The 26,141-nt window shown below is 40.9% G+C and overlaps 1 protein-coding gene across 1 annotated transcript in view; it reads right to left on the bottom strand.

The window, feature by feature from the left end:
• Positions 1-26,141, bottom strand: part of ADAMTS18 (ADAM metallopeptidase with thrombospondin type 1 motif 18) — a 77,768-nt gene that overhangs the window by 21,711 nt on the left and 29,916 nt on the right. Inside the window, exons 5-18 of the mRNA XM_054296408.1 lie at positions 23,718-23,917; positions 22,904-22,987; positions 21,881-22,040; positions 21,032-21,137; positions 17,843-17,980; positions 16,264-16,417; positions 15,141-15,236; positions 13,987-14,135; positions 8,407-8,579; positions 5,608-5,738; positions 5,344-5,467; positions 3,994-4,238; positions 3,174-3,175; positions 1,208-1,303 (exon numbers count right to left, since the gene is read on the bottom strand). Coding sequence (XP_054152383.1) covers positions 1,208-1,303; positions 3,174-3,175; positions 3,994-4,238; positions 5,344-5,467; positions 5,608-5,738; positions 8,407-8,579; positions 13,987-14,135; positions 15,141-15,236; positions 16,264-16,417; positions 17,843-17,980; positions 21,032-21,137; positions 21,881-22,040; positions 22,904-22,987; positions 23,718-23,917 — 1,858 coding nt within the window. The remainder of the gene's footprint in view (positions 1-1,207; positions 1,304-3,173; positions 3,176-3,993; positions 4,239-5,343; positions 5,468-5,607; positions 5,739-8,406; positions 8,580-13,986; positions 14,136-15,140; positions 15,237-16,263; positions 16,418-17,842; positions 17,981-21,031; positions 21,138-21,880; positions 22,041-22,903; positions 22,988-23,717; positions 23,918-26,141) is intronic.

The following is a 26,141-nucleotide window of genomic DNA, read 5'->3' on the forward strand; positions in this document are numbered from 1 at the left end:
CAGCTTTTACTGGCTTTTGAAAACCTATAATCACCAAAAATATCAGTAATGTTAACTTCAGAAGGACACTGATACACAAATTCTGAAGGACACCAGTTTTCTGGGTTTTCCCTTCCCCCTGTCTGTGAAATCAATTCCTGAACAATCCAGAAGGGATCCTGATGAATCCCAAAACCTCTTCATGCATTCACCCTTCCAGCAGGAAATACTAGTCATGCATATTAATTCCACATCCATCTCACAATGTTCTCCTCTCCAGGAAATATCTGGCCACTACAGTTTGTACTTTTTCTCCCACAACCCAGTTAAATTACAGAGTCACTACTCTTTGTCTTTTTTAGTATGATTCATTCCCATAATTACATATCTATAATATATAGAAGTATAGATATAGAGGGGAGGGTTTGGTGAAATTCTAGGGTAAATAAGAAGAGCACTCTATATCTTTTTGTGGTCTCTCACCCATTTTTGAATAGTGTTGAGGACTGCAATGTCTGATGAAATGAAACGTGCTCAGCTGAACTATTGAGAACCCTGACAGAAAAGCAGATGAATAGGAACACACTGTACAATAAAATATAAATACACCACATCTCATAGAACTGCAAGGCTGAACTTGTGCTGTGCAAGGCAATGGGAAATGTAAAGGTTTTTTTTTTTCTTATTTGCATCTCCTTCTGCTCTCTCAAGACATGCTTCAGTTGTCTCTTTCCAGAAAATGTTTTGGAGGATGACTGCGTTTCAAAGGAAGTGATTGCCTTGAGCACAGACTTGCCAGACCTGTCTGGTCCCATCCTCTCCTGGGAATGTTGCTCAGAGGACGTGCACAGCCTGAGCTTCCTGGATACCTGCAGCCCGCTCTGCATGCAGAAACAAAGGCAAAAACCTGGACCATTTCAGCCACCACACAAATCTCTACCAAAATTTTAACTGCAGAATGAAATGGGCACGAGCTGTGTTAATCTGGCATTCATTCATAGGTGAAGAGCAATAAATACAGCTGCAAAACCTTCCATTTTCAGCCCACCTGAATAATAAAAGCTCCTGTATTATACATACAACTTATCCACATCCTCAATACCTGCAGTGCACCATTTTACTAGGGCTCACACTGGATTATTTTGGAAGAAAAACAACAGCCCTAATCTAGAAAAAAAAGTATTAAATTTCTTTTGAATGCAGCCTAATTAAAAGAAAAATCTAAAGATTACAGGAAGAAGTTGAGGTCCAAACCCTGGAAAACCTTATCTTACACAAAACTAATTTAGTTGAATGAAAAATTGCAGCGGAACAGTTTTGTGTGCTTCTTTGAAAATTGTAGGTGAGATAAAAATGAAAACAAAGCTACACTGTAGTATGCTTAAACATTCCCTTTTTTCAGCCTACTGTCAGTTTCTGGTATTTAGAGCTGAAGCAGGTTTTGTTTCACTATTATGGCTGCAAGCAGACATTCAGCAATTTTGTTTCTCAAAACATATTTCTTCAGTTTTCTGTCATTTTTGCTTCTTAGAGTTACTGGTAAGTTATAAATAATGCAGATCTCTGAACAGAAATTTCTGGGTTTTTTTTTCAAAATTGAGCTTGCTGAATTTTGCCTAAATTATTAAAGGGGGAAAAAACCATCTTAAATCCAGTTCATAGATATGCGTAATTGGGGAACATGTAACATTTTTAGTCATTAGAATCCCCAGCCACCAGTGGTGTAGGTATTTCAATAAAAATATGAGGGAAGCTTAAATAAGCTCTGAAAGGAGCAACAGCCTCCAGTTAAATGTTACATCTTAATAAAACTGTTTAGCATAATTTGAAAGGATGAAAATAGAAGTGTTATTTGGCATTAATTTCTTTTCTTTAATCTTTATTCTGCAAAGTATGTGCCTGATATGCAGCCAAGTCTTCCTGCAGGCAATTTATTATTCATACTTCAACTCTACAATAATAGTAATAGAGCTGAAATCTACTTTGGGTTATGACAAATAAGATTCCTGGGAGTTCAGCTTAACATTTCACAGTATTTGTAAGTGTGGTGGTTTTGGTGCAAGGCAGATGGTTTGCAGGGAGGGAAGCATGTCTGGAGCCTTGGAGACCAAACTGATTGGACTAAAGGAAGATCCCTGTGAGCACACACATCCAAAATGAAAATTCTTCAATGAAGAAAAATGATGCAAAAGCCATTGTGAATTATGATGGCAATTTGTGGAGAGACAAACCCTTAGCCCATGTCAAACTGCCTGTTCTAAAACTTGTGTTCACTCTACAGAGGTCTAACCTGCCCATGCTCCAGGGCCTTCAGTATTTCCTAAGGACATGTTTCAGTCCATCACTCAGCCAGCAGGAAGAGCAGCAAAGCTCTTCAGCATTCCAAATACTCCTCTGGACACTTGTGAAAGCTTTAATAACCCTTGAAGAAAACACTTCATGTCCCAGTCTGTGCTCGCTCTTTCTTGGTTTAACAGGCCCAAGCTGGGCGAGGGAGGCGATCCCAAAGCTTGGGATATGGGATGGGGACAAGGACAGCAGGATGCTGCCATGGCCAGGGGGCACTGGGATATCAGGACAAGGACAGCAGGATGCTGCCATGGCCAGGGGGCACAGCACAGCTGGGATATGAGGTGGGGACAAGGACAGCAGGATGCTGCCATGGCCAATGGGCACAGCAACCAGTGCCAAGCTCCCCGGGGGCACTGCATGTTCCAGAGTGCTGCTGGAAGGTGTGGGAAGGAACTGAATCCCTGCTGGGGAGGGATCCTTCCTTCTCACAGGGAAGAAAGGGTTCACCAAAACAGACCCAACAGCTGAGTTACAAAGCCAAAAAGCTGCTAGAGCTGAAAAGGGAAAATTAATGGAGCTAACAGGAAGCAAGGCCCTGGATGATTCAGCCAGAAATGGCCCCTCAGATATTCCAATGAATTTTAGAAGAAAATCTAGCTAAGCAACCTAATGCAGAAAGAGGTTTTTCTCAGAATAGCAGTGGCAAATGCCAATTTCAAAATTGTAAAACTTGAACTAACCATGTAATTACCAAGTTTCCTTTCTGCTTACAATAGTTGCAACACAGGACATCTGGCAAACAAAGCAGGTGACACAAATTTGATTGTGAGATAAACAGATATAATAGAATAACTGAACCAACAGAAATTCATTCTACAGGAACCTGTGTGTGGTATTTTGACTGCTTTCCAAGGTGGATGTGAAAATGGCTCCACTCACCTGCAGTTTCAGAAGCATCATTTGAACCTATAAACACTGAGCATTGATATAATGGTGCCTTTAACTTTTACATTATTGGATGTCACAGACATCTTTTGTGAAAAATCCTTTCTTTAGGATTTTTCTCCCTTCTGAGAAGCTGTGGCCTCAGCAACAAAATGTAAACAATGATTATCTGCTGCTGTGGAATGCAACAGGTGGATCCGTGATTGGTCTCCTGTGGATGTTTGGATTTACTGACCACTCACGGCAGAGCTGGGTCTCACTCTCTGCTGGAACACAGACCTTTGTTATTGATTCTTTTCTATTCTTAGCTTAGCTAGCCTTCTGAGAACTTTTCCTTCTATTTCTTTTAGTATAGTCATAATGTAATATATATCATAAAATAGTGAATCAGGCCTTCTGAACATGAGGTCAACATTCTCGTCTCTCTCTTCATCCTGCAAGCCTCGTGACCACTGTGACAATTGGATTTTACTGCATACTGTGTATGGGACGCATTCATAATCTCCATCACCACCGTGCAACTCAGAAATTCTGCTATAGGGTGTTTGATGCATCTTCCTTTTCACTGAATTTATGACAGTTTAGTAAACCTCAGACCTCGGTAAAGCAGCGAAAGGCCTTTCAATCCAGCATGATTGACCACACAATTAAGTCTGAATGCTATCATGACTCAACACTATTCGTTAATCTCTCTGAGAGCCCCAGTGCAGAGCTGAAGCTGTCGTCACCAATTCTGTAATGGACATCAGGGCAGGAACAAACAGAAGCCAGGCTTACTTCAAAGACCAGCGTCTCATTAGTGGGTCCTGCCGCGTAGAGACTCTCGGGCTGGTTAAAGGAGCGCTGGTAATCAAAAACCGTCCCAGCAAAAGGGAACTTCCCAGGCCAGTCGATGGTCCAGTCTCCTGTCAGGTAGTACCTGCTGGCCAGGCTGCGCACGGCTAGGTAGCTGGGGGAGACGTGCAGCTCCTGCAGCTGGATGCTGCGCGCGCCCGCCGGCACCGTCACCACCGCGTAGTAGTCTGCAAGGAGAGGAGGCAGCAATGGGTTGGCAGCTGGCACGCACAGAGCTGGCTCATCCCCCTGAGCCCCTTGGAAAATCAGCACGCTTCAGAAGATACACAGCTGACCCACCAAGTTAGCCCATTTTCACCAGGAAAAGGCAGTTCTGATTGTAACATCCCACCCCGACCCGCCCCATGCAGGCTGTTATCAGAGTGACTCTGAGGTATTTAAATTCCTGAAATTTTTCCTAGTGATTAAAGGCAAGAAAAAGCAAGTTCACCTTAGAAAAATTCAGAACACACTAAAAAATGGTGGCTCCACTGCAGCTTTTGCTGTAGTTCCCTGCAATAGTTGAAGGTACTACTGCCAAGCACAAGGGCTGTGAGGTGAGGTGCACTGGGATGCAGTCTTCACAAAGCCCTTGTGAAAGCTTTAATAACCCTTTTGAAGAGGGTTATTAAAGAGGATCTCCCTGCTGCCAGCCAGGGCTCCAGTACTACATCCTGGACAATTTCCTGGCCTATATTACTGCAGTAAGGACATGTCTTGTGACCAACAGCAAAGAGATGCTCAAAATACCCCTGTGCATACTGAAATCTTATCTGAGTTTTATGCCTGAAAAACTGCAGCGTGGTGAGATTATTTCCCAAGAAGTCTGTGACAGTCCACTAAGGAAAAGTCCACCTCCCAGTGCCTGGAGCTTCCACTGAAACAGCTTCCAGACTACTTAATTTGAAAATGGACATGGAAATACTGTCATGTTTGGAATTATGCTGTGTATTACTTTGTATATGTTCCACAGTCCCATCCCAGTCAGAGCTGCTGACAGCTATTTTTTCACTTGCCTGAATCCTAAAATCTCTTTTCAGAGGAAATTCACATGTGTAAAGGGAAAATGTGCCTTAAGAAAAAAGAGAATTGTTTAACTGACCAATACTTATGCTCAGAGCCTTTTTGTTACCAAGAAACAGGAGAAATGTGAACTCTCCTCTCACTCTCCCTGTGATTTTCTGCTCACATCTGGACCCTCAGCCACTGCCTGAATGAGTAAGGAGTCGTAAAAATTGCATGGGGACACAGCAGAGCAGTGAGTTGATGGTCATGGGGAACAGTTTTCCTTACCATTAGCTTTGTGCTGGGTCAAGTATTGGCCTTTAAAGAACTTGCACGTTGAATTATCTCCTTTACAAACTCCACAAGCATCCAACACAGCTTTGGAACCAAGTCCATGATCACACCCTACTTGCTGCAACCAAAAGGCACAAATGAAGGACTCAGACAAAAGGGAATTTGAAGAAACAGCTGCATTTTCCCTAAAGGACTCAATTGTCCACTAATAAAAAAAAGATAGACATTAGGATTGTAAGAAACTTAAATTTATCTTACTTCACATATCCCATCAATACAAACATCATAGTTATTTGGAGAACACAGAGTTCCATCCTTCACTTTGCTGGACATTGCAAAGAAAAAGTCAAAGTCTTCAGCTGTGCAATACAATTTACATCTGTCTTGCTCTGGGGAGAAAACAAACAAAGACAAGGAAGCATTAGCAGACCTGCACTGGTAAAGAGATAAAAAGCATCTTGGCTGTTGCTTCTTCCTGTATTCTAGAAGATAAGCTACAAGGATGAACTCTGCATGATGACAACTTAGGACACCAGAATGTAGCTAAATAGAAATATAGCTAAATAAAGTACTTTATATTATGCTTTATTAAAAGCACACATGAATTTGCTTGTCCACACAAAGAATTAAGAATTCAAACTCAGTGTAAAAGCATTGCCTTAGCCCTGCTGCTGCTGCGCCCTGCCTTCAGTTCCACTGCCTCACAGGCTCAAATTTCATTTTTATTAAGATAAATGGGAGACTGCAATAATTTTATCTGAAGTTTATTTAAAATTTGGGAGAGAGATAACATGGCACAAATGACCAGTTCAGCTGAAACTTAGAACTGCAGCCAGACTTCCCCCTAACAAAAGTATTTTTCCTCCAACAAATCCCAACCATTGTCAAATTTGTCCTTACACAAGGGTGGTGTGTTATGCTTATAAAGGGTTGATGAATTCTGCACAGACAAAAACAGTCATGAAATTATAAATATTATCACAACTGCTGAAATGCAGAGTTTTTATACAAATTGAAGTGCAACAAATAAAACCGTTTTTAAGAACATGAAATTGGATTCAAAAGAGAATCCTTTTATTGTAAAATCAGTAGCTGGATTTCCAGTAGTCCCTTCTACAGAGGGAAATAATCTGTGGCAATTTTGAAAACCAGATCATGTTTCCAGGACGACAAATGTAGATCTTGGAGGAGCTTTTACAAAGCAGCTGAGAGGAAGGATGGGCATTTTCAACTTCAGAATCACTTGGGGACATCTTGCTTTTGACAATTACGCCCCTTGTCCCTAATTTTAGGACTTTTTTACTAAACACTAAACTTTTTTACTCCTCCCTTTAAAACCAGTGTAGGCCACCTTAATTTCTATTAAACAAGATGTATTTTTTGCCCTATTATAAACATCCACTGCTACATGCTGTGAAACTTCTTTCCTCTGTTCATTGGCCTGTTGGGATATTTTAAAATACCCGTGAAAATGTCCACAAAAACTTTTGAAGAAAATATAATCATACTATGAATGATTGTGCATGTATACATTTAATTATATACATTATCATCAAAAGCAAATTTGCTCATGTGCTGAACAAAGCAGCTATGATGTGAGAAAATTCAGACACTTATATTCAAGTAGTGCTTTCAAACTGGAGAAAATATTTGTTTTAGCTGATAAAAGTGAATACTGATTCAAAATATTTGCAAAATTAAGATGCATAAAGTAAAAATAAACTCGCTTGAGCAAAATAACAGAAATACTTATTGAGACCTGAACTTGATAAAGATCTCTTAGTAAAAGATGACTTTAAAAAATGTATGCCAGTACATTGTTTGCATTTCCCCTTCTCATGGGACCATACCAGCAGAAAAGTCAAAAGGTTGATTTACTGCTACATTTTGAAATCTGAGAACATTCCAAAAGAAGGAAGATTCTGGTAGTGTTATTGTGGAAGCTTACATTTCCCATGCTGGAAATTGCGTGGAAATTGTTTTGCTTGGGTTTCAGACTAAGCAATAAGGAATATAAAATGAGAGAGAGAGAGGGGCGGCAGCAGCCGGGGAGTCACGGGGAGGACAAGGACTCCAATTCCCAGCCCAAATCAATCCTGCATGTCCCTGCAGGCAGGATCCCACAGCAGCCTGGCTCCAGCTCTGCCAGACAGCAAACACATCTCACCCAGCCCCAGCAGGAGCCTGTGTCTGCTCACAGGGTGATGCTTACAGAGGTGATGCTCACAGGGGGTGATGCTAACAGGGTGATGCTCACAGGGGTGATGCTCACAGAGGGTGTTGCTCAATGGGGGTGATGCTCACAGGGGGTCATGCTCAATGGAGGTGATGCTTACAAGGGGTGATGCTCACAGGGGTGATGCTTACAGAGGTGATGCTCACAAGGGGTGATGCTCACAGAGGGTGATGCTCACAGGGGGTGATGCTCAATGGGGGTGATGTTCACAGGGGATGATGCTCACAGGGGTGATGCTCACAGGGGTGATGCTTACAGAGGGTGTTGCTCAATGGAGGTGATGCTCACAGGGGGTGATGCTCACAGAGGGTGATGCTCACAAGGGGTGATGCTCACAAGGGGAGATGCTCGCAAGGGGAGATGCTCACAGAGGATGTTGCTCAAAGAGATTGATGCTCACAGGGGTGATTCTCACAGGGGTGATGCTCACAGGGGGTGATGCTCACAGGGGGGATGCTCACAGGGGGTGATGCTCACAGGGGTGATGCTCACAGAGGGAGATGCTCACAGAGGGTGTTGCTCAATGGGGGTGATGCTCACAGGGGGGATACTCACAGGTGGTGATGCTCACAGGGGGTGATGCTCACAGGGGTGATGCTCACCGAGGGTGATGCTCACCGAGGGTGATGCTCACAGGTGGTGATGCTCACAGGGGGTGATGCTCACAGGGGTGATGCTCACAGGGGTGATGCTCACAGGGGTGATGCTCACAGGGGGAGATGCTCACAGGGGTGATGCTCACAGGGGGTGATGCCCACCCAGAGCACACAGGGGAATGGGCGCTCAGAGCTCCCTGTCCCTGAAAGCAGGGCCACTCTCACCTTCCACTTTGGTGTAGGGCTTCCACTTGTAGAACCAGCCCCGGAAGGGTTTGCTGTTGTACTCTGCACACTGCAGGGCTCGGAAGTCCAGGCTGCCTGCTGGGCAAGGCTGCTTATTGCAGAGCTGATACACACGGCCCGAGCCCTGGCAGAACTTCCCGCCGTACTGCGGCCTGCAAGGGAAAGAGAAAAAGGTGAATTTGCAAAGCCTCCCTTTTGTGTGATTGGCATGTTACACGTGTGTGAGGCTACAGGGAACAGGAGAGGATATTCTGCCCTGGGAGATCAGTATTTCTTATATGGGCCATTAATTTTCATGGTTCCTAAAACCAAGCAAAGCAGTTGACATGAATTATCTACTTGGATCACTGCAGACTCAGCAAAGATGCAACCATCTAGAGGTGAGTCATGTTTGCACTAATTTAAATTTATAGGGCTATTTGGTACTGGCTGGGTTCAACCTTGTTATACAGCTATTTTTACTCTGCTGTAACCAAGGAATGAACATGTGCAAAGAATTACCTATCACAATTAGAGTTAATAAAGGATAACATAACACTGATCAAACACAAAGAGAATGAATGATTACATTTGCTTTTTCATTTATTTTGTAAATAATTTTGAAAAAATGTGCTTTTAAATAGTCAGAGGGAACAGGGACTGTGCATAGTTGTTCTGCTTTAGAAAAGTGCTGGAATTCTGAGGTAATTTAAAACATGTCACATCCACTTCAGCAAACCTCACCTGGGCATTTCCCTCCATCTTGTCCAGAATGGAAAGACCATATTCTATTCCTTTGCTCATACCTCACATTATCAGAATATTATTTTTTTAACCATTGGATTTGTGCTCAGATATTGTAAAACAATGTAAAATGCAAGAGTTGCTCTTTTGAACTTAGCAATTCACTGATGTCATTTGTGCAGTTTTACAATGCTCAGATACACATCTGCAAGCACTGAGCCAAGTCTTCAAAATAACAAATTCTAACAATCCTTTGTTGTATTATACATGCCTGGCATCAAGTGAAAAGAAATGTACCAATGTTATGCTTGCACTTATTTATATAATGACTTTTTTAAAAATTTGGGAACTTACATACTTGAAGGACAAGATATAAACTTTGAGTGGACATCTTTGCCCCTATTATACACACATTAAGGAAAAAACCCAGAATAATAGAAAACATACTGAATAACAGTGATATATTAACTAAAAGCAAAGATTTAAAATTCTGAGGGTATAGAATGTGCAATTGAAACATATTGTTTGTTGAGATCCCTAAACACTAAGCTGTAACTATTCCCCACATCCAAGGATCCCATGAAACTCCTGACTTGCTCATGCCTGGAGTAGCAGGGAGACAGCTCTGTGCAACATGGGGGATAAAATCCAGGTGCTTCTTCTGTTTGCTGTGGTATCAGCTTTAACTCCCATATGTCCAACCCTCTAACCAAGCTAGTACTTGCCTTTTTTATGTTTTACTTACACAATATCTGCCTTTTCCAGAATTCTGGGCTGCAAAACAGTCTTTCAGAGAAAGAGATGGAAACCCACCTGTTACAGTGTTTAAAACTGCGTTAAATCACCAGTGCTGTGGAAAAAACCACAACAACTTCCATTGACTTTTCCTGAGGTCACCTGCCAGCTACACTGATACTGGATATGATGGTGAAGGTCTTAAAGCCAAATTTTCTGTCCTAGCTGGTGGCAATCCAGCCTGTGAAGGGCAGGGAGGATATGGAACATCAGTGAAATCAGGGAGTGTTTATGTTGACTTTGTGCAATTGGTGAGAGCTTTGAGTTAGGGCAGCCAAACTATTGGGTGCTGACTCCATTCCCTACAGACTTTCTCTACAGCTTCAGCACATGGAGGATTTCTGACCTCCTTCAACCCCAGAGAACAAATCTGCTTTAGTGTAAGGGAAAGAAGCGACCTCCTTCCAAGTAAATGCCACCAAATAAGCAATATAATAGAATTATTTATGGCTAGATCGTGATTTCCAGCCGCACTCTTGCATTTAAGGATGGGACAAAATTCTTCCAAACTAAGAAAGCTCTGAAAGAGGCATTCTGTTTCCCAGCTCCATTACAGCATTTTAATATTACAGTACATTCCCATTACTGAAACTGTTGGCTTGAGAGTGATGGAAACTTCTCCACCTTCATTTTTACCAACAAGATGTCAGTAGGAGTTAAGTAATTCACAGGAAAAGAGATGGAGATCTACAAATACAAATTCCTGTGGAAATACTCTTATCCACACTGAGGAAATCATGCTTTTCTTCAGGATGTTTGAAACACCAGTAGGTTTTGGGACTGAAAGCTGTTGGTGTATCCACACTTAGAATGGGGTGCCCTGCACAAAGGACATTCCAGTATTTCTGTAGTGGTACAGTTTCCCCAGTACAGATAGAGCCCAAAGCTTTCACCCCTCTGTGACCCCCTCCAGAACTGACACAAACAGGGTGACCTGCATCAGGTCTGGCTGAGGATAATTGGGAGAAATTTGGTGAGAAAGGCCAACAACAAAAAGTCTCCAAAGATAAATTTGGAAAAGGAGTCTGAGTGCAAAATGGTAAATACTCTACTCCATATAAGACTCAAACACTAAAATGCTACAAGAGTAGTTTAAATTAATTCTAGAGTACCCTTTTAAGGGTAGAGTTCCTAAACCATGGCATTCACTGCAACATAACACAGAGTGAGAAATCCTGAAATTCATGTGATCGAGGAAAGTATTTCATGCAATACCAAATGAATTAAGACTCTGAAATTCCAGACTCCTCATTTTCACTTTTTGTAATCATTTAATTTCATGTAAGAACCCTTCTGCTGATCTTGTGCCAATATTATGATAGTATCACAAAGCTTTATTAATCTGCATGAATCTGAAAGGTCTACAATGCCTTTCACAGTATTTGTTTTTTTAGAAGTATTTTAAATGGCATCATTAAGTTGCATCAGTTTACATCTCACATTTTCTGTAATCACCATTACAGATGTTATATACAAAAGACTTTTTAAAGTGTGTTCAAGCAGTTTTGGTTCAGTCTTTTGACTGGACACATGCCTACAACTCCATTTTGCTGTGCTGAACAATGCACTATTGTGAGGTGTAGGATGCAGTCCCACAGATATGATTCAGGTACTCATTTAAATCTCTCGGGCACTCTTCGGGTTCTTTCCCAGCCAAACGATTAAATTATGCAATCAATTTCTATCTTGGAAAAGTACCTCAACTGTAAAGTGCTGTGGTGTATGAAAACCAGATCCATGAAATTACACTGTGACAATTTACAGGAACATAATGATTTTAGCAAATCTGCCCAGCTGTGTGGATGGCAGGTGATCCCCTGGGTGTTTTTCAGTGGGAATTTGTGCACAGCTCCAGTGGGAGCTGTGCAAAGCTCCAAAGCCATACCCAGAGCTGCTTGGGTGTGGTCACAAGGGCTGTCTGAAAATTGGCAGGAGGACGGGAATTGAATTGGTTGGACATTATTTGCAAGAGGAGGATTTCACAAACTCACACAGGTAACAAGATTTTCACACACAGCAGCCTCATGATATATTCCTCACTTGCCCTTAAATTTCTGGTAATGTGGGTCACCTTTAAATCACCAGAAACTGAGACATTTCCCTCAATGTTCATAAGATGTCAATCATTGTGATTTCATTTTAGAGTCCTGTCAGTTCTTCACAGATCCACACCCTTGTTCTAATCTAATTTTCAGAAATGTCATTCTTTGTCATTTTCAAAATTTTGCTATCCAAAATCATCTATCAAGCTTTTGAACAAAACAAATATCTGCTCCTACACAAATCTGGATTAGGAAAAGTGACATAAATATATAACATATAAAATAACATATATTTATGTATCAAAATATATAAATATCTGAAATATGTTTGAGAAATTCAGAAAGAAGGGAATCATTATTCTGAATTTTTAGAGGTTAACAATGAACAGGGACTAGTCCTCAAATCATTCTGTGTGGCATTGAAAATAGATGATATTATTTTTCTTCTGATTCTACATTTATACAAAATGCTGTGATGTCAAACACAGCTAGCTGGACATGTGTGCACTGTTTTGTGGCTTATTTGTACTCCTGTCATTCCATCAATGTAACTCTGGGAGAGAATGATACCATTTTCTCTTTGCCCTAACTGGATTACCCCTAAAACAATGGAATTAAATCTAATGAAAACATGATCCAGCTCTGGTACCAAGGATGACTTGGTGACATCTGACACCAATTCTTACTTCATTAGAACAGACAGTTCACTCTGAAGGAAAGTTCTGAATGCTACAGCAGATGACACACTTCATGTTGAAGAGATTCTGTTTGAAGCTCCCAGAAATCTTTATCAATCACACCATGCACCAAACGGAACCATTTCCACTACTGGACATTCTCCTGTCACACAAGGAGAGCAAGGGGGAGCTTATGCATAAATGCAGAGAACAATGTGCAGCCATACTCATTCAACAAGAAAAGCAGGGACCACAGCAGGAAAACCAAAATATATACATATGGCCTCTGAGACCCTGCATTCTTGTGCTAAACTGCTCAACAAAGGAAAATATCCAAGTAATTTTATTTACTAAAATGAACTGAGAAATGGCAAAAAAGGTTGACAAAACACTCTGCTGCGGATCTGCAAAATTGGCTTGGCTGAGGGTAATAAAGACTATTTTAACTAACTCACACTCTCCTATAACACAGTATATGAAGCATGGATATTATACTGCAGCCCTGTATAGTAGATGAGAGGCTTCTTTACAGCCTCATATAAACTGTGTCATATTTTCTCTGTTTTTTATTACTGCAGTTTAAATGCTGCTTTTACTGTGTGCAATGAGGAATACATGTGTCTATGCCTGCTGAATTTGTGTATGAAATAAAACAGGGAAATCCTTCTTTTCTTGTAAGCTGCAGTGAGTTGAGTACTTGGGAAAGATGCTGGTCAGCTAACACTTTTAATCTACTTTGAATTTCTTATTATAATGAATAGTATTTACAGAGATAAGGTATTAATTAGAGGCAAATAAAAAAATGTTTCATGAGTTAGCACACAATTGCAGGGTTCAGCAACTTTCATTTGACTCATGAAATAGAAAAGAATGCAAAGAACATGACAGACATGCAAAGACATCTGTCCTTATCATCCTGGATAATGTGATCTCAGGAGAAGTCTTAATGGTTTTTAAGATCTTTTTCTCTTGATCTTAGGCTGTTAGGGGTAAAAAATGTCTGTATGGTGCTTCCTTAAATGTAAAATGTAAAAGTGTACAATGTAAAAGTGTCTATACAGTGTTTCCTTACTTCTGCAGGTGTTTGATAAACTGTAGCATCCCAAAATAAAGGAAGCAAGTGGGGATGTTGAGGAGCTGCAGCAGTCTGCAGCCAGGCTCCGCTTTCTGGTGCCGGGGCACAGAAGTGTCTGCCACCCACGGGTGCTCGTACTGGACACAGGAGAAAGCCTTACAAACATTCCCTGCAGAAATGGGGACTGTGCTCATTTCCTGCCCTAGGAACATGAATAGAGCACAAACACGACCTTTCCATATCTTACTTTGGATTATTGCAGTGTCTTTCCTGGTAGGTGACGCCCCCTCCGCAGGTGCGCGTGCACTCGGACCACTGGGACCAGGCGGACCACTGGCCATGGACGGGCTTGGGCCCGTGTTCCCCGTACTGCACACACTGTCCTCTGCGGCACCACTGCAAGACAGGCACACAAACACAGTCAGCACACCCTGGGACAGGCACAAAAGGAAAAAAATCAGCCAAAATTTAAAAGCTCTAATGCTTGATCCTAACGCAGTCACCCACTGAACTCAATGAACGGCGCGCAGCAGGACAAGGACTCTGCAGAGGCACACATAACTAATGTTCTAATATTTTTCCAAGTTTTGAGTTGAAGATCCCTGGGGTAGCAAATTTTCAAAACTTTGCTCTTGAAGAGTGCTTTTTCACCTTACTCTTCCCCCAAAAACCCATGTTACTTTATGACCCTGAGCTGCAGAGCCTCAACACTTCCCGTGTAATTTACACACAGCCTCCCAGAATTCTGCTAACATGTCTCCCTTTCATGATTCAATTTGGAAATATTCAATGATTCAATTTGGAAATATTGCACAAAGAGAAAAAGCAAAATAGAATATTCGTCAGTAACTTCAAAATCAAAACAATGTCCTGCTGGAAGAAATCTTTCAGGTAAAGAAAATATTTTGCATAACTATAGATGAGAATAAATTAGAAGGTTCAACTCAAATAAATGCAAAAAATGAGGGTAAATACAAACAAATGAGTGTAAATTAGAAGGTTTGACTCAGACAAATAAGCTCTTTTAGTGGTGATCTCTGATGAAAATATGGCCTTAGTCTGCACAGCAAATAGTATGGCTTAAGATATGCTCATATCAGAGTGAAATTGGAAACATTGATCTAACTCCTGTTATAATTCATGTATTTTCTTACTGATTTAGATTTGCCAGAGATGTCTGATCCCACAGCTCCTTGGGAGAGGCACCAGGCCCTGCCATCAGCCAGGTACCACTGGGAGGCCACATCCTGAGTATGCATCACAGTGGAATCATTTACAAAGCCTAGGATGGCAAATCTGGAGTGATCTAGCTAAAACTGTTTTTGATGGGACCTTGTATTTGACCAAACACAGTCTGAACTCAAGTTAGGATGACAATATTTTATTTATAAAACAACTTACCATACTTATACCACAAGCTGTTCCTTCTGCTGCGGGCATGAACTTTGTCTCACACCTGTGACCCACTTTGTGACACCAAAGGGATTTGCAGATATCCTGGAAAGGGAACAGTACTCACTATAGTGCTCATAATTTCCATTATTTCCTGGTATTTAAAAAGAGTACCCAATGAAACATGCTTTTGCTACCTTAAAAGACATATAAATAAACTTTTCTGAATTTGGAAAAGCCTGGGTTAAAGTTTCCTAGCACAGATGTGCCTTCTTGTTTATGCACCATTTCACTATATATTTCTTAAAATTATATTGAGTGTGAGATTATAATAGAATACAAACAGTGTTAAAATGTTCATGGCTAAAATTTCATCGTGTCTGCAGGGACTATAACACTGTGAAGAGACAAGATTTTTCTAAACCACAGAAGATATCTGGAAAGGCAGTCTGTGCACAGTGCTGTTCACTCCCTCTTCCTTGTCTATTAGCTGTGGAAGAAACACAGCTGCCAGCCCTTGAATAATGTAGTTAGTATATAATAAATCAAAATATTTCAGGAAAATAACAGGAGTAAAAGAAATTACCATATCTTTTTTCAGAGTGTTCACTCCAGCTTATTTTTAAAAATGCCCTCTCTGAAGAGACCAGTAAGGAGTGTAACAGTCATTAAAACAATAGGTTAATCTAAATTAATCATTCATCATGAAGTCAAGAGTATAAGTTACATTTCATTGCTCTAAAATAACCCCATAGATCTCTCCCAGACTTTTTGCTGTCATCAAAGCAAAACACAAGAAACTGAGTCCTTCTTACCCCACACAAGCTTTGATCAAAACTCCACTGCCTGCTAATTTCCCTTAGCACAGCAGGCAAGGGTTCATGGCTCGTGTGGATTCAAGTGCCCCCCTTATGACTCCTGGAAGGAACACATTTCCTTCTGAAACTCCCCTGGGGCTGGGATATTCCTCAAAAGAGGCCAGTACCTTCAAAGTACCTTCAAAGCAAATTGCCAAGCCAGATAAGGCAGAGAAATAGCTCAGGCCTCAGAAGAGCCCTGTACTTGTACTTTTTTCAGTGTACTGCAGTTCTCTCATGCCATTGTAAATTCCCAAAAGTGCATGGATAGGTACCTTTACAAAGCTGAGGTTGCACAGTTTTGCTTTCATTCCAAATTGCCATTTGCACTGGGTATCAGCATCATAGATCTGCCCTGGCAGTTTGTCAGGGTATTTATACTGTCCTGTTTGCTTAGGTTCATCAATCAGGCAGGCAGCTTGAGCTGTACTATAATGAGAAGGTAAATTAATCATGACTATGATCTTGACATCAAAATATTTTAATTTGCTACAGACCAGCACAAATACATAATATGGTATACAGTGCCTTTAACTAGTTTTAGAGGTATGCTCTGAAACAAGAATATCTATGTGCAGGAGCCAAAAGTTCTTGACATCTTGTTGGTAGCCTGACCTGCAAAGTTTTAAGGAAGCAGCAATTTCCAGGCTTTGGGACTGTTGTGACAACAAGGAAGAATGATGCCAAATTCCTTGCCTCCCTGTATTCCTGGATAACCAAGAGCAAGTTATCTGCTTCTTTCCCATCAGTGGATTCCCCAAATGAGGAGCCAGCAGAAGCAGCAGGCACAGTGTTCCATTGCAGCATTTGCCCTGTGTGGAGCTCCAGGAGGCTGCAGCAGGGTGTGTGCTTTGGTTTGGGCAGAGCACAGCTCCCAGCTCCACCTTCTCCCCTTCCTCTCTGCCTGGCAGCCCCTGTGCACAGAAGGTCACTCCATGCTGGATTTGCCTCCAAGTGTCAGTCTCTGGGACCATATGGCAGCATGGAGGGCTTTTAAGCTTGCAATTTACTTCTATACAAAAAATATATTCCATCACTGCAGCATGAAAAAAGCCCCAGAACTCCCTTCCCTTTTCTGGCTACAACTCAAAGATATTGACTGGAAATTCAAGGACCAGGTCCACATAACTACCGACGTGCTTGCTTCTCACTCTGAGGAATTAACATCTAAAATGCCTGTGTTGCTCTTGCTCAAAATACCTCCTATACATTTTCTAGTATTTCTATATAGTCTACCCATGAATAACAAAATAAAATACGGAAAGATTAATGTAATCATGAATTAAACAGTGATTGAAGAACAGTTCCTCTAAAGGCATCACTGAGTAATGACAACACACTGGGAAAAAAAACTGACAACCTTCCATTTCTCCTTTTTTGTTTCTCCCAGAAACAGGATGTGAAAAATGTAAAATGGCCTTTACTCATGACATGAGCTAGATCAGGAGAGAAACTCCAGTGAGAAAGGCCACTGATGTTAATTTACATTTTGTAATGACTTTGGTACCACTGAGTCTGCCCTCTTTTGTGTATGCTTCTTACTCATTCTCTAATAAACCCAGCTGCTGACAGGAATGCCTGGGAAAGAATGACATGCCAGTCATTACTGCAGGGTATTCCTGGAGGGTGAAGCTCCTGCTTTTGAAACAAGGCAGGACAAAAAAGCCCTTCCAGGCCACACCACCTCACTGCTGCAGCAGCCCGAGCCTGTGGGCTCACACACTGCAAGGGTTTGAACACATTTTAAAGCAGGAGAATTTCACACTTCAGTAATTTTTATGCTGTTCAAGAATTCAAGCCCAGTTTCTAAAGCTGCACTTCCCTGGCACTGGCCCAGATTTACATCTGACCTACCTGAGAAATTTGTTGAGATACTGCCTGCTGCACACAGACCAAGAAAACACTCCATTGTTTCCAGTGAGTGTGGGAGACATAATATTTCCCTCAGCTTTTCTACAAGCATTTCCTTCTCCATCATGAATCATCCCAAAGCTGGAAAGAGAACCAGGTGGGAGAGAGAAATTCTAGATTAAACAGAAGCAAGACAAAATTTGGGGGTAAAGAAACACTTTCTGGGTAACAGCTTTATGCTTGAACTCCACAGGGAAGATGGAGTTCATCCGGTTCATTCCAAAGAGATGAAAACTTATGCACCATTCAAATTAGCATTGGTATAAGTTTTAATTAGCAGGAATTTTTGTCATCACACACTGATGGGAAAGGATGGTCAGGCTCCCAGGAAGAGCCACACTGGTGCTGCACAGGGAGGCAGTGACAGGACAGTGCACAGAGGAGCTGCAGCCTATGCCAGGGTTTCCCAGTTTAGCCATTTCCCAAAGCAGAGCAGTTCCATGGTGGGGTGGATGGACACCACAGATCCTGCGTTCAGCCACACTTGTCCTTTCCTAGGGATATGTCAGCTTAAAACCTGCACAGCAGAGTGACTCTGTCTCTGCAGGGACAATGCCTGCTGACATGAACGCTGTGGAGATCACAATCCAGGGAAACACCACCCACAGGAATGTGCTTTACACACCAAAACTGCCTTCCTGAGCAGGGGGAAGAGCTACAGAGCTCCAGCTGTAGCAAAGGAAATGGGTGTGAATGAATAGAATACAGAAGTATGAATACAAAAATATTATTATTTCTAATTTTAGCCACTAACTTGCTATATTATCTCAGGCAAATCACATTGGTTTCCTCACCTTTGTTATACAGTGTCATTTTGTCTAGACTGGAACTGTTTAATGGGAATAGTGCCTCTTACTAGGAAAACTGCCTCTTATGGGGTGTTTTGCTCAGTCTGAGCATCAGGAAGCCCTGCTTTCACTAGGAGAGGTTAGGATGATATAAAAAATAATAAGCAATAATAAAAAAATCACATTATAATTACAAATTATAGGGATTTTATTGATGTAATAAAGATAATTTTTAGAGGTTTTCCTTTCCCTGTTCTGATTTTACTGACTGTATGGGACATCTGTGAATTTCAATGTGTTTGGGATAGAAATTTCATCATCTGTTACTTCAATATTGTAGAACACTGGCGACTTTATAAATGTAATCTCTGTGCATGTGCAGGGAATATCTCATTTACTGGACTCAAGCCTCTCCTGCTATAAATCATTACAGGCTCATCAGAGTTACTGCATGTGTTGCCACCAGCTGAGGCTCCAAACTTCCTAAAATATATGGCTCTTCCTATAAATGGACAAAAAAAGTACCAATTGAGCCAGTGTTTTAGAGCCCTTCATAAAACACTGTGCTCCCCTGCTCTGCAGCCAGAGAATCCCCAGTTTATATCCCACTGACACAATGGGCTCTGAACACCCAGAGGAGCCGTTAAGGTTTCAGGTAAAAACACAAACTTTAGAAAATCATTAAAATGTCTGACAAAACAGAAAAATGTTTAACCACTGAATCTTTCAGTGGATCACAGAGTGTGATATTCCCCCCTGTGAAATCTTTGGTTAATACAGTCACAGTGCACCTCAGCACCCCCAAAGCTGTCACAGTTCAGGTTTTTTCCTTCCAAGGATCTCTGTATCACAGAAACCAACTTCTGTTGTCTCACATCACATTTCAGGTAGTCTCAGGACCATGAACATGACAAATGATCATAAAGACATTTTGTGTCTGGCACAGGCTTTTCCCAAGAGATAAGAAGCATTTTATTAGGAGCATGGAAGTACAACAAGGAAAGATGGAATAATATGTGAATCAAAGGCGGTGGTGAAAAAGGAAAAAAAAAATTCCAATTTGACTCTCCCAAAGCAAATAAGAAAAAATAAAAAGGGAAGAGAACATCAAGAGACTAAATGGGATCATTCTTGAAAAATAAGCTATGGGCCTGATTCTCTCCTAATACTGATGGAAGGGCATTAAAAATGTACTGAGGTCAGTGAAACTGCATTAGCTTGACAGGAGGATCACACAATATTCACATTGCATATCTGGTTCTTTGAATGCTTTGGCACAATTCCCACAGGCCTCAGTGGCAGCTGGATTACTCTTTAATTCCTTGCTTCCCTTCAGATGCACAGAAACCTGTGAAAGGGTCACTCATGTAGACATTAGGTCATAGTGTGCACTGCAGAGCACATCAGTGCAATGAAAACTAAATAGTGCTGAAGCAGCCAGGCAGAATGGGAAGGCTTCATGCCTTGACCAATCCGCAGAATGCAGCACCACTGCTTTCCAAAGGTTTTCTGTGCATTTATGTTGCTGAAAAATAAAGACCTTTTAACTAAGCCTTGATGTTAGGTTTGTCCCACACAGAGAAACTCTGCTTCTCTACTGCCAGTGGGGAGACAGGCTCCAGCTTGAACTGTGCTAAACTGGAAGTCAAAACCATGCACAAAGTTGTGGAAAGGTAATTCAAAATTATTGGGAGAAAAAAACAGCAGAACAAAATCTGATCCCCTTGTTTAGATTTAATTCAACAACCTGAAGAATAGCTGAAGCTCCACAAAAGATTATTACTGGTTTTGTATGAGAGACACCATGTTCTAAGAAAACTACAGTCTTTCTACAGTAGAAAACAAATGGAAATCCAATGGACATAAATACAGAAAGGCAGAAACCATACAAAGGTGGGTTTTACGCAAATCACTCATTAAACAGGTAGAGAGAACAAAGGACAGGTTCAAAGTTCTTTATGAAAAACTGGATTTTCTGGGAAAAGGAGACCTCCAAGAGACTCAGAGAGATCACCCCTCTCCAGTGAAGCTGCAGTAACCTGCAGCAACTCCTCTCTTTTTGGAGCAACCACAGGGATACCAGAATGGATTTGCCTATCAGAACATGGAAGCAGTGTGGGAATCTCAAAGGTATTAAAGAGGCCTGGCTTGCTCTGAGCCCAGCAGAACACCAGTGGTGATCAGCCCCCAGCTGGATGGAACCCTGTTCACTATCACTCCTTGGGCTTCCAAATGATTTATATTTAGAATGTGCCAATCCAAATGATCTATATTTAACTGATTTATATTAAATAGGCAATGTTTCAATTCACTTACATATTTGTTTACAGAAGAAGAAACTTACTTATGTCCAGATTCATGAGCGATTGTAAAAGCCAGTCCAAGGCCTGTGTCCTCATTAATGGTGCAGCTGCGGTATTTGCTGCACATGCCACTGATGGGTGCAAATCCTGGAGGAATGGAAGGAAGGAAGCAATAAAATAGCTTGTTCCTCTACAGAATTCCAAATTCACATATCATCTGCACTGGTCCTAATAAGCCAGTTTATTTTGGCACATAGAGACACTTGTCTACTCCATCAGGTTTATCATGGAGGAATTACAGCAGACTTTTATTTGACAATTAAGGAACTCCTATATAAAAAGTATAAATCAAATCTAACCTCTCCAACTACACTTTATTTGTAAAAATTATTCTCCCCCCAACCCACCCCACCATGCCTTTACTGCTCTTCAATTAGGGAGGAATCCCATGCAAAAAAAAAAACCTGCAAGCAGTCACAGAAAGAAAATAAAAATAGAGAAATATAAATAGAGAAATAAAAGTAGAGAAATAAATAATAATAAATAGAGAAATAATAATAAACAGAGAAATAAATAATAATAAATAATAATAATAGAGAAACAAAAATTGAGAAATATTCTCAAAATAAAAAATATTCCTTGAAGAGGTGACAATCCAGAAATAATACTGTCCTGTCCTCTTCAAGAAGACCAACAACAAGGCACATAATGTGCAAAAATGGACTCTCTATTTGGAGCCAGCTCAGCTCCTGCTGTGGGCAGCCCCAGGTCTCCCACCCGTGTTTTGGAGTCACACCTAAAGTGCCACAGGGCACATTTATATTTGAAACCAGCTCTCAGCTCGTGCTGTGGGCAGCCCCAGGTGTCCCACCCGTGATTTGGTGTCACACCTAGAGTGTCACAGGGCTCGTTCTTCCAGGAGCAGATGTCAAAGCCCGTCAGGAGGATGGCGTGATCGTGGCGCTTCCCGTTCTTCCCAACCAGGGCAGACTGCCACTGGCAGAAGCTGTTCAGGGACTGGTCAGCGTGGTGGTTGATCAGCAGCCCGCCCTGCAGGGAGGGATGGACACACAGACACACAGACAAGGTGTTTCCAGTGTGTGAGAAAGGAGATTGAAAGAGTAACAGCTGCTTAGGGAGAGGGGAGCTAATATTTCATATTTGTTCCACATCAGCTTATGTATTCCCATGTTAACTGTCTGTGATGGCTGAGTCAGCTGATGAGGGAATTTCTTACAACTGTAAAACAAAACTGGGCCTCTCCCCAGAAACATAGATATTTCCAAAGCTGGTGGCTGGAATTAGTGTACAAATATATTTGATTTCTGAGAATGCTGAACACCAAGCCATATTCAATATTGTGATTATAATGTATTGTAATTGCTGGGGAAGAAGAGTATTATCCAAGCAGCTCAACCCTTCACAAGTTTCACTTCAGCAAAAGTGATTTTTGTCTTTTTTTGTCTCAGCACCCTTGACACAAGAATTGGCTCTGCTCCCAACTTTTGTTACATGTTTTCTTCAGTTTGGGACTTCTGACTCCTTGCCACTTCTGATCACCGCACCTTGGAAAGCCCAGTTCAAAATTATTCCATTTATTTAAATACTCATTAAATAGATTTCTCATTCCAGCCATTTCTCTTCAAGGAAACACTCAAAAATGTTAGGTTTTATCTTACTGGAAGCTTTTCAATGTTTCTAAAGAATATTTATATGAAATGAAGAATTTAGAATCAAAACCCAAGAAGCAGTGAAAAGCAGAAAGTGTCATTTTGGAGATTTTGGCAGTTTTAATCTTGTTCTCACACTCTATGCCTTAAGAAACCTCCCTGCACACAACGTGGGAGCCCCCAGTGCTCCCAATGAACAGCAGCAAATGAAGTAGCTCAGACAAAAATTCTGACACAACTTACAGGCTCGTGTTCCAAAAGAAGCAGGCTCACAACAATAATGTTTATATCACTTCCAATTGTTCCATCCTTAAACAGACTAGAGACCTGCAATGATTATGGGAGAGGAAATATCACCTACATGCATAATCCTTTTTTAATAGATTAAACATATGTACTGAGTTATTACCTTGGACTTCAATTTTCAGTTCTAACTTATGGAGTTAGATACCTTGTAGGATTAACCCAAAAGAGCTCAAACCAGAAGCAATTATGTCCCAAACTATACTTAGTTAAAAACCTTCTATTGACTTCAATGGGCTTTGATCTGTCCTTGCTCTCCTGGATCAAGTGCAATTAAGGCCAAAGTCCAAGCTCAAGTTTTGCAGTACAAAGGTAAAGAGTAAGGCCATGCAGGAAAACGTATTTCTAGTCAAATGATATCAATTTTATAGAAATATATTTGTGCTTTCTCAAATAAGTGTTTCTAGGAGATGTGAGATGAAACAGATAAAGCTTCATGATATTAAATGAAAGTGTCAATTTCAGAGTATCTGCCTTTTTTTATAGTACAGAAGAAGTATTTTAAAATTTAACATTTTAAATACCTTCTAACTATTTTTCTTTACTCTTCAGTACTGTTGTCAGAGCTGTGATGTTCTAAAGACATGTATTTAAAGGCTTTTTGGTAATAGTACTAAATTAGATGAGGCTTGAAGAAAAGCTTGCATGAGGTGTCTCTGCTCTTTTTGTTATCAGTATTTGTCTAATGAAAGATCCCGCTCTGACACACCAATATTCCCCAGAGAAAAGACACCTTGGTGACACCCCACCTTACCATGTTCATGACTGTTAGGATATATGTTGTTACATTTTCCTTGCCATGTTTCTCCAACATTTTTTTATCTGCCACAACAAGGGTTTCGACATTCAGACTCCCATTTTTCTGAATTTTAGCAGATGATCTTTTGAACCTCGCAGAAGTCCCGTACTCATCTGAGCGAATGTAGGTCTCTTCTGTGGGTGGCTTGGGTGCATCTAAAAGGAAATAAATCTGTTTTGGAAAGAGTTCAGATCACCCATGAACAGTTTCATCAGAAAATGAAGTATCACAGGTTTAAAGCCTTAGATTATTTTTATAGCATGTGATTTAATACTTCTGGCTGAGTTCTTCCATATTTATTAAAAAAGACCTGATTCATTCCTGAGGGAAGGACTGCTACAGGGAGAGAAGGAAATGGGAGAACCACATTCGTATTCAAAAAGCAGTTTAAAATAAGGAATTAATCTAATAAAATGGTAGCATCTGTGCAAAAAAATACAACAGAATTTTTAACAGAGTATCTGCATTTTTCCTGTCCTTTTGATAACTTCCTGAGGTGTTTGGCATGTGCTACTTACATAGCGGTTGGCAAAAAAGTCCTTTCCACAACAGATCTCCATGGGCAGTACAGAAATCAGATGCACACCACAAGAAAATTCCTGCCAGCCTAATATTGGGACTGACACTGGCTTTCCATGACAAACTGCCAGCAGATTATTCCTGCTGGGAATGTATTTATAGAGTCAGGCAGCACCAAGGATGGCTTGACAACAGGCAGTGCACATCCCAGCTCTAGGGAGCATTTTCGTCCTTTGTGCTGGTGCAGCACGGGCAGTGGCACAGCTGGAGAGTGGTTTCTGCTCTAGTTCTTCAGGGAACCAGAAATTGAGAAGAGAAATCCATCTCCCACATCCTACAGTGTTCCTGCTATCCATCCACAGGCTCTTCTGCATCAACCTACACTGCCTTTGCATCAAGAATTAACTCAAAGGCCACTTTAACAAACTCTTTGGATAATAATGTTTTGGGGTTTTTTTGACACAGGATATAACAAGACAAATGAGGGAGCCTCAGGTATTGAAAAAACCCTGCATGTTCCTCATCAGAAATTTATTCCAGGGAGCTAAAGCAGACCCTACTTTCTACCCTGCCAAGCTGGGGAATCAAGAACACCACAGAATGCACAACAGTGGTCTGCTTTCAAGAACTCAGCATTCTGATGTGCATTCAACATACAAAGGACCAGGTTATGGTGATTTTCAAGTGTATCACTCATTATACACAACCATCCTTTACAAGATCAAAGAACTTGTCTATTCTGGAAGCACATCAAGACACAAGGACAGGCCTCACCCAGGAGGGAAGGGCTCAGCTCAAGGCACATCAGTGCCCAGGGACTGTTTTCAAGGCAATACAGCCCCAGTGCTTTGGACACACATATCCATGAGCAGAGACGTTTTGCTCTTGAATATATCCATAAGCAGAGAAGCCTTGCTCTTGAATTTACCCTCACTGCTACTCAGAAAACCTAAGCAGCAGCAGCAGTTTCATGCAAGTTTTACTAACTATATTCCAGTTAACTCTCATGATCTAAAAGAATTTAGGTTGTGACAAAGAGCTTGGAAGATGATTAACTGGCTTTTCTAGTGCTTACAAAGTCTCTGCACATGAAATTTTAAAAGATGATATGTACAAGTTGATGGGACAAGTTATTTTTATGACACCCAAGTGGCAATGTGCTCTTTCCTCTTACTGCTCAGCAAGTTTGATTTCATTCTTAGGCTGGGATAAATTAACCCTGACTAGGCAGGGTTAATAGCAGAGGATCCCCTTTTGTCAGCCTGAATTCTCCATCCCTTTGTTCATTGGAGCTGAAACTTTATTCCAGGTGACCAGATTGGATTTCGCTGAAAATTTCAAATTTATATGACTCCAGATCTCAGAATAAGACCAGGAAAAAAAGGTAAAAACTTAAAAAGAGGGAAAAAAAATAAGGCAAGGAGAAAAAGGTACCAAATACTCATAGAAAAAGGGCTTCCTTTACTAGGGTAATTTCTTCTGCATCCTATGTTTTCCTCTACTCAATTAAACAATGGCATGTGATTTTATTTTTATTTCATTCAGTGAACATGAGATTGATTTGTTCTATAAATTAACCATGACTGGGTCTGGAAATAAGTTGTTATTTTTTAGAACTCCTTCCTTACTCTAAAAAGGTTACAGGTATGAACAGCACAAACTGAAAGACCACAGGGTGTGAAAAGAAAGATTTTTGTGGGTAAGGTACTTAAATGCCATCTTGCTGAATCAGATCCTAAGAGTGTGTCTGACATCAAGTTCCTAAACAATAATGAGTAAATCACTTTTACTAAATTCATCACAGTTGGATGCTAACTGCATATTCTTCATTTAACATGAAACCTGCTTGAATATGCAGCT

The sequence above is a fragment of the Melozone crissalis genome, unplaced genomic scaffold, assembly GCF_028551555.1.
Source record: "Melozone crissalis strain CALT ecotype California unplaced genomic scaffold, PUWL_Pcris_2 ptg000007l_1, whole genome shotgun sequence".
Taxonomy (NCBI): Eukaryota; Metazoa; Chordata; class Aves; order Passeriformes; family Passerellidae; genus Melozone; species Melozone crissalis.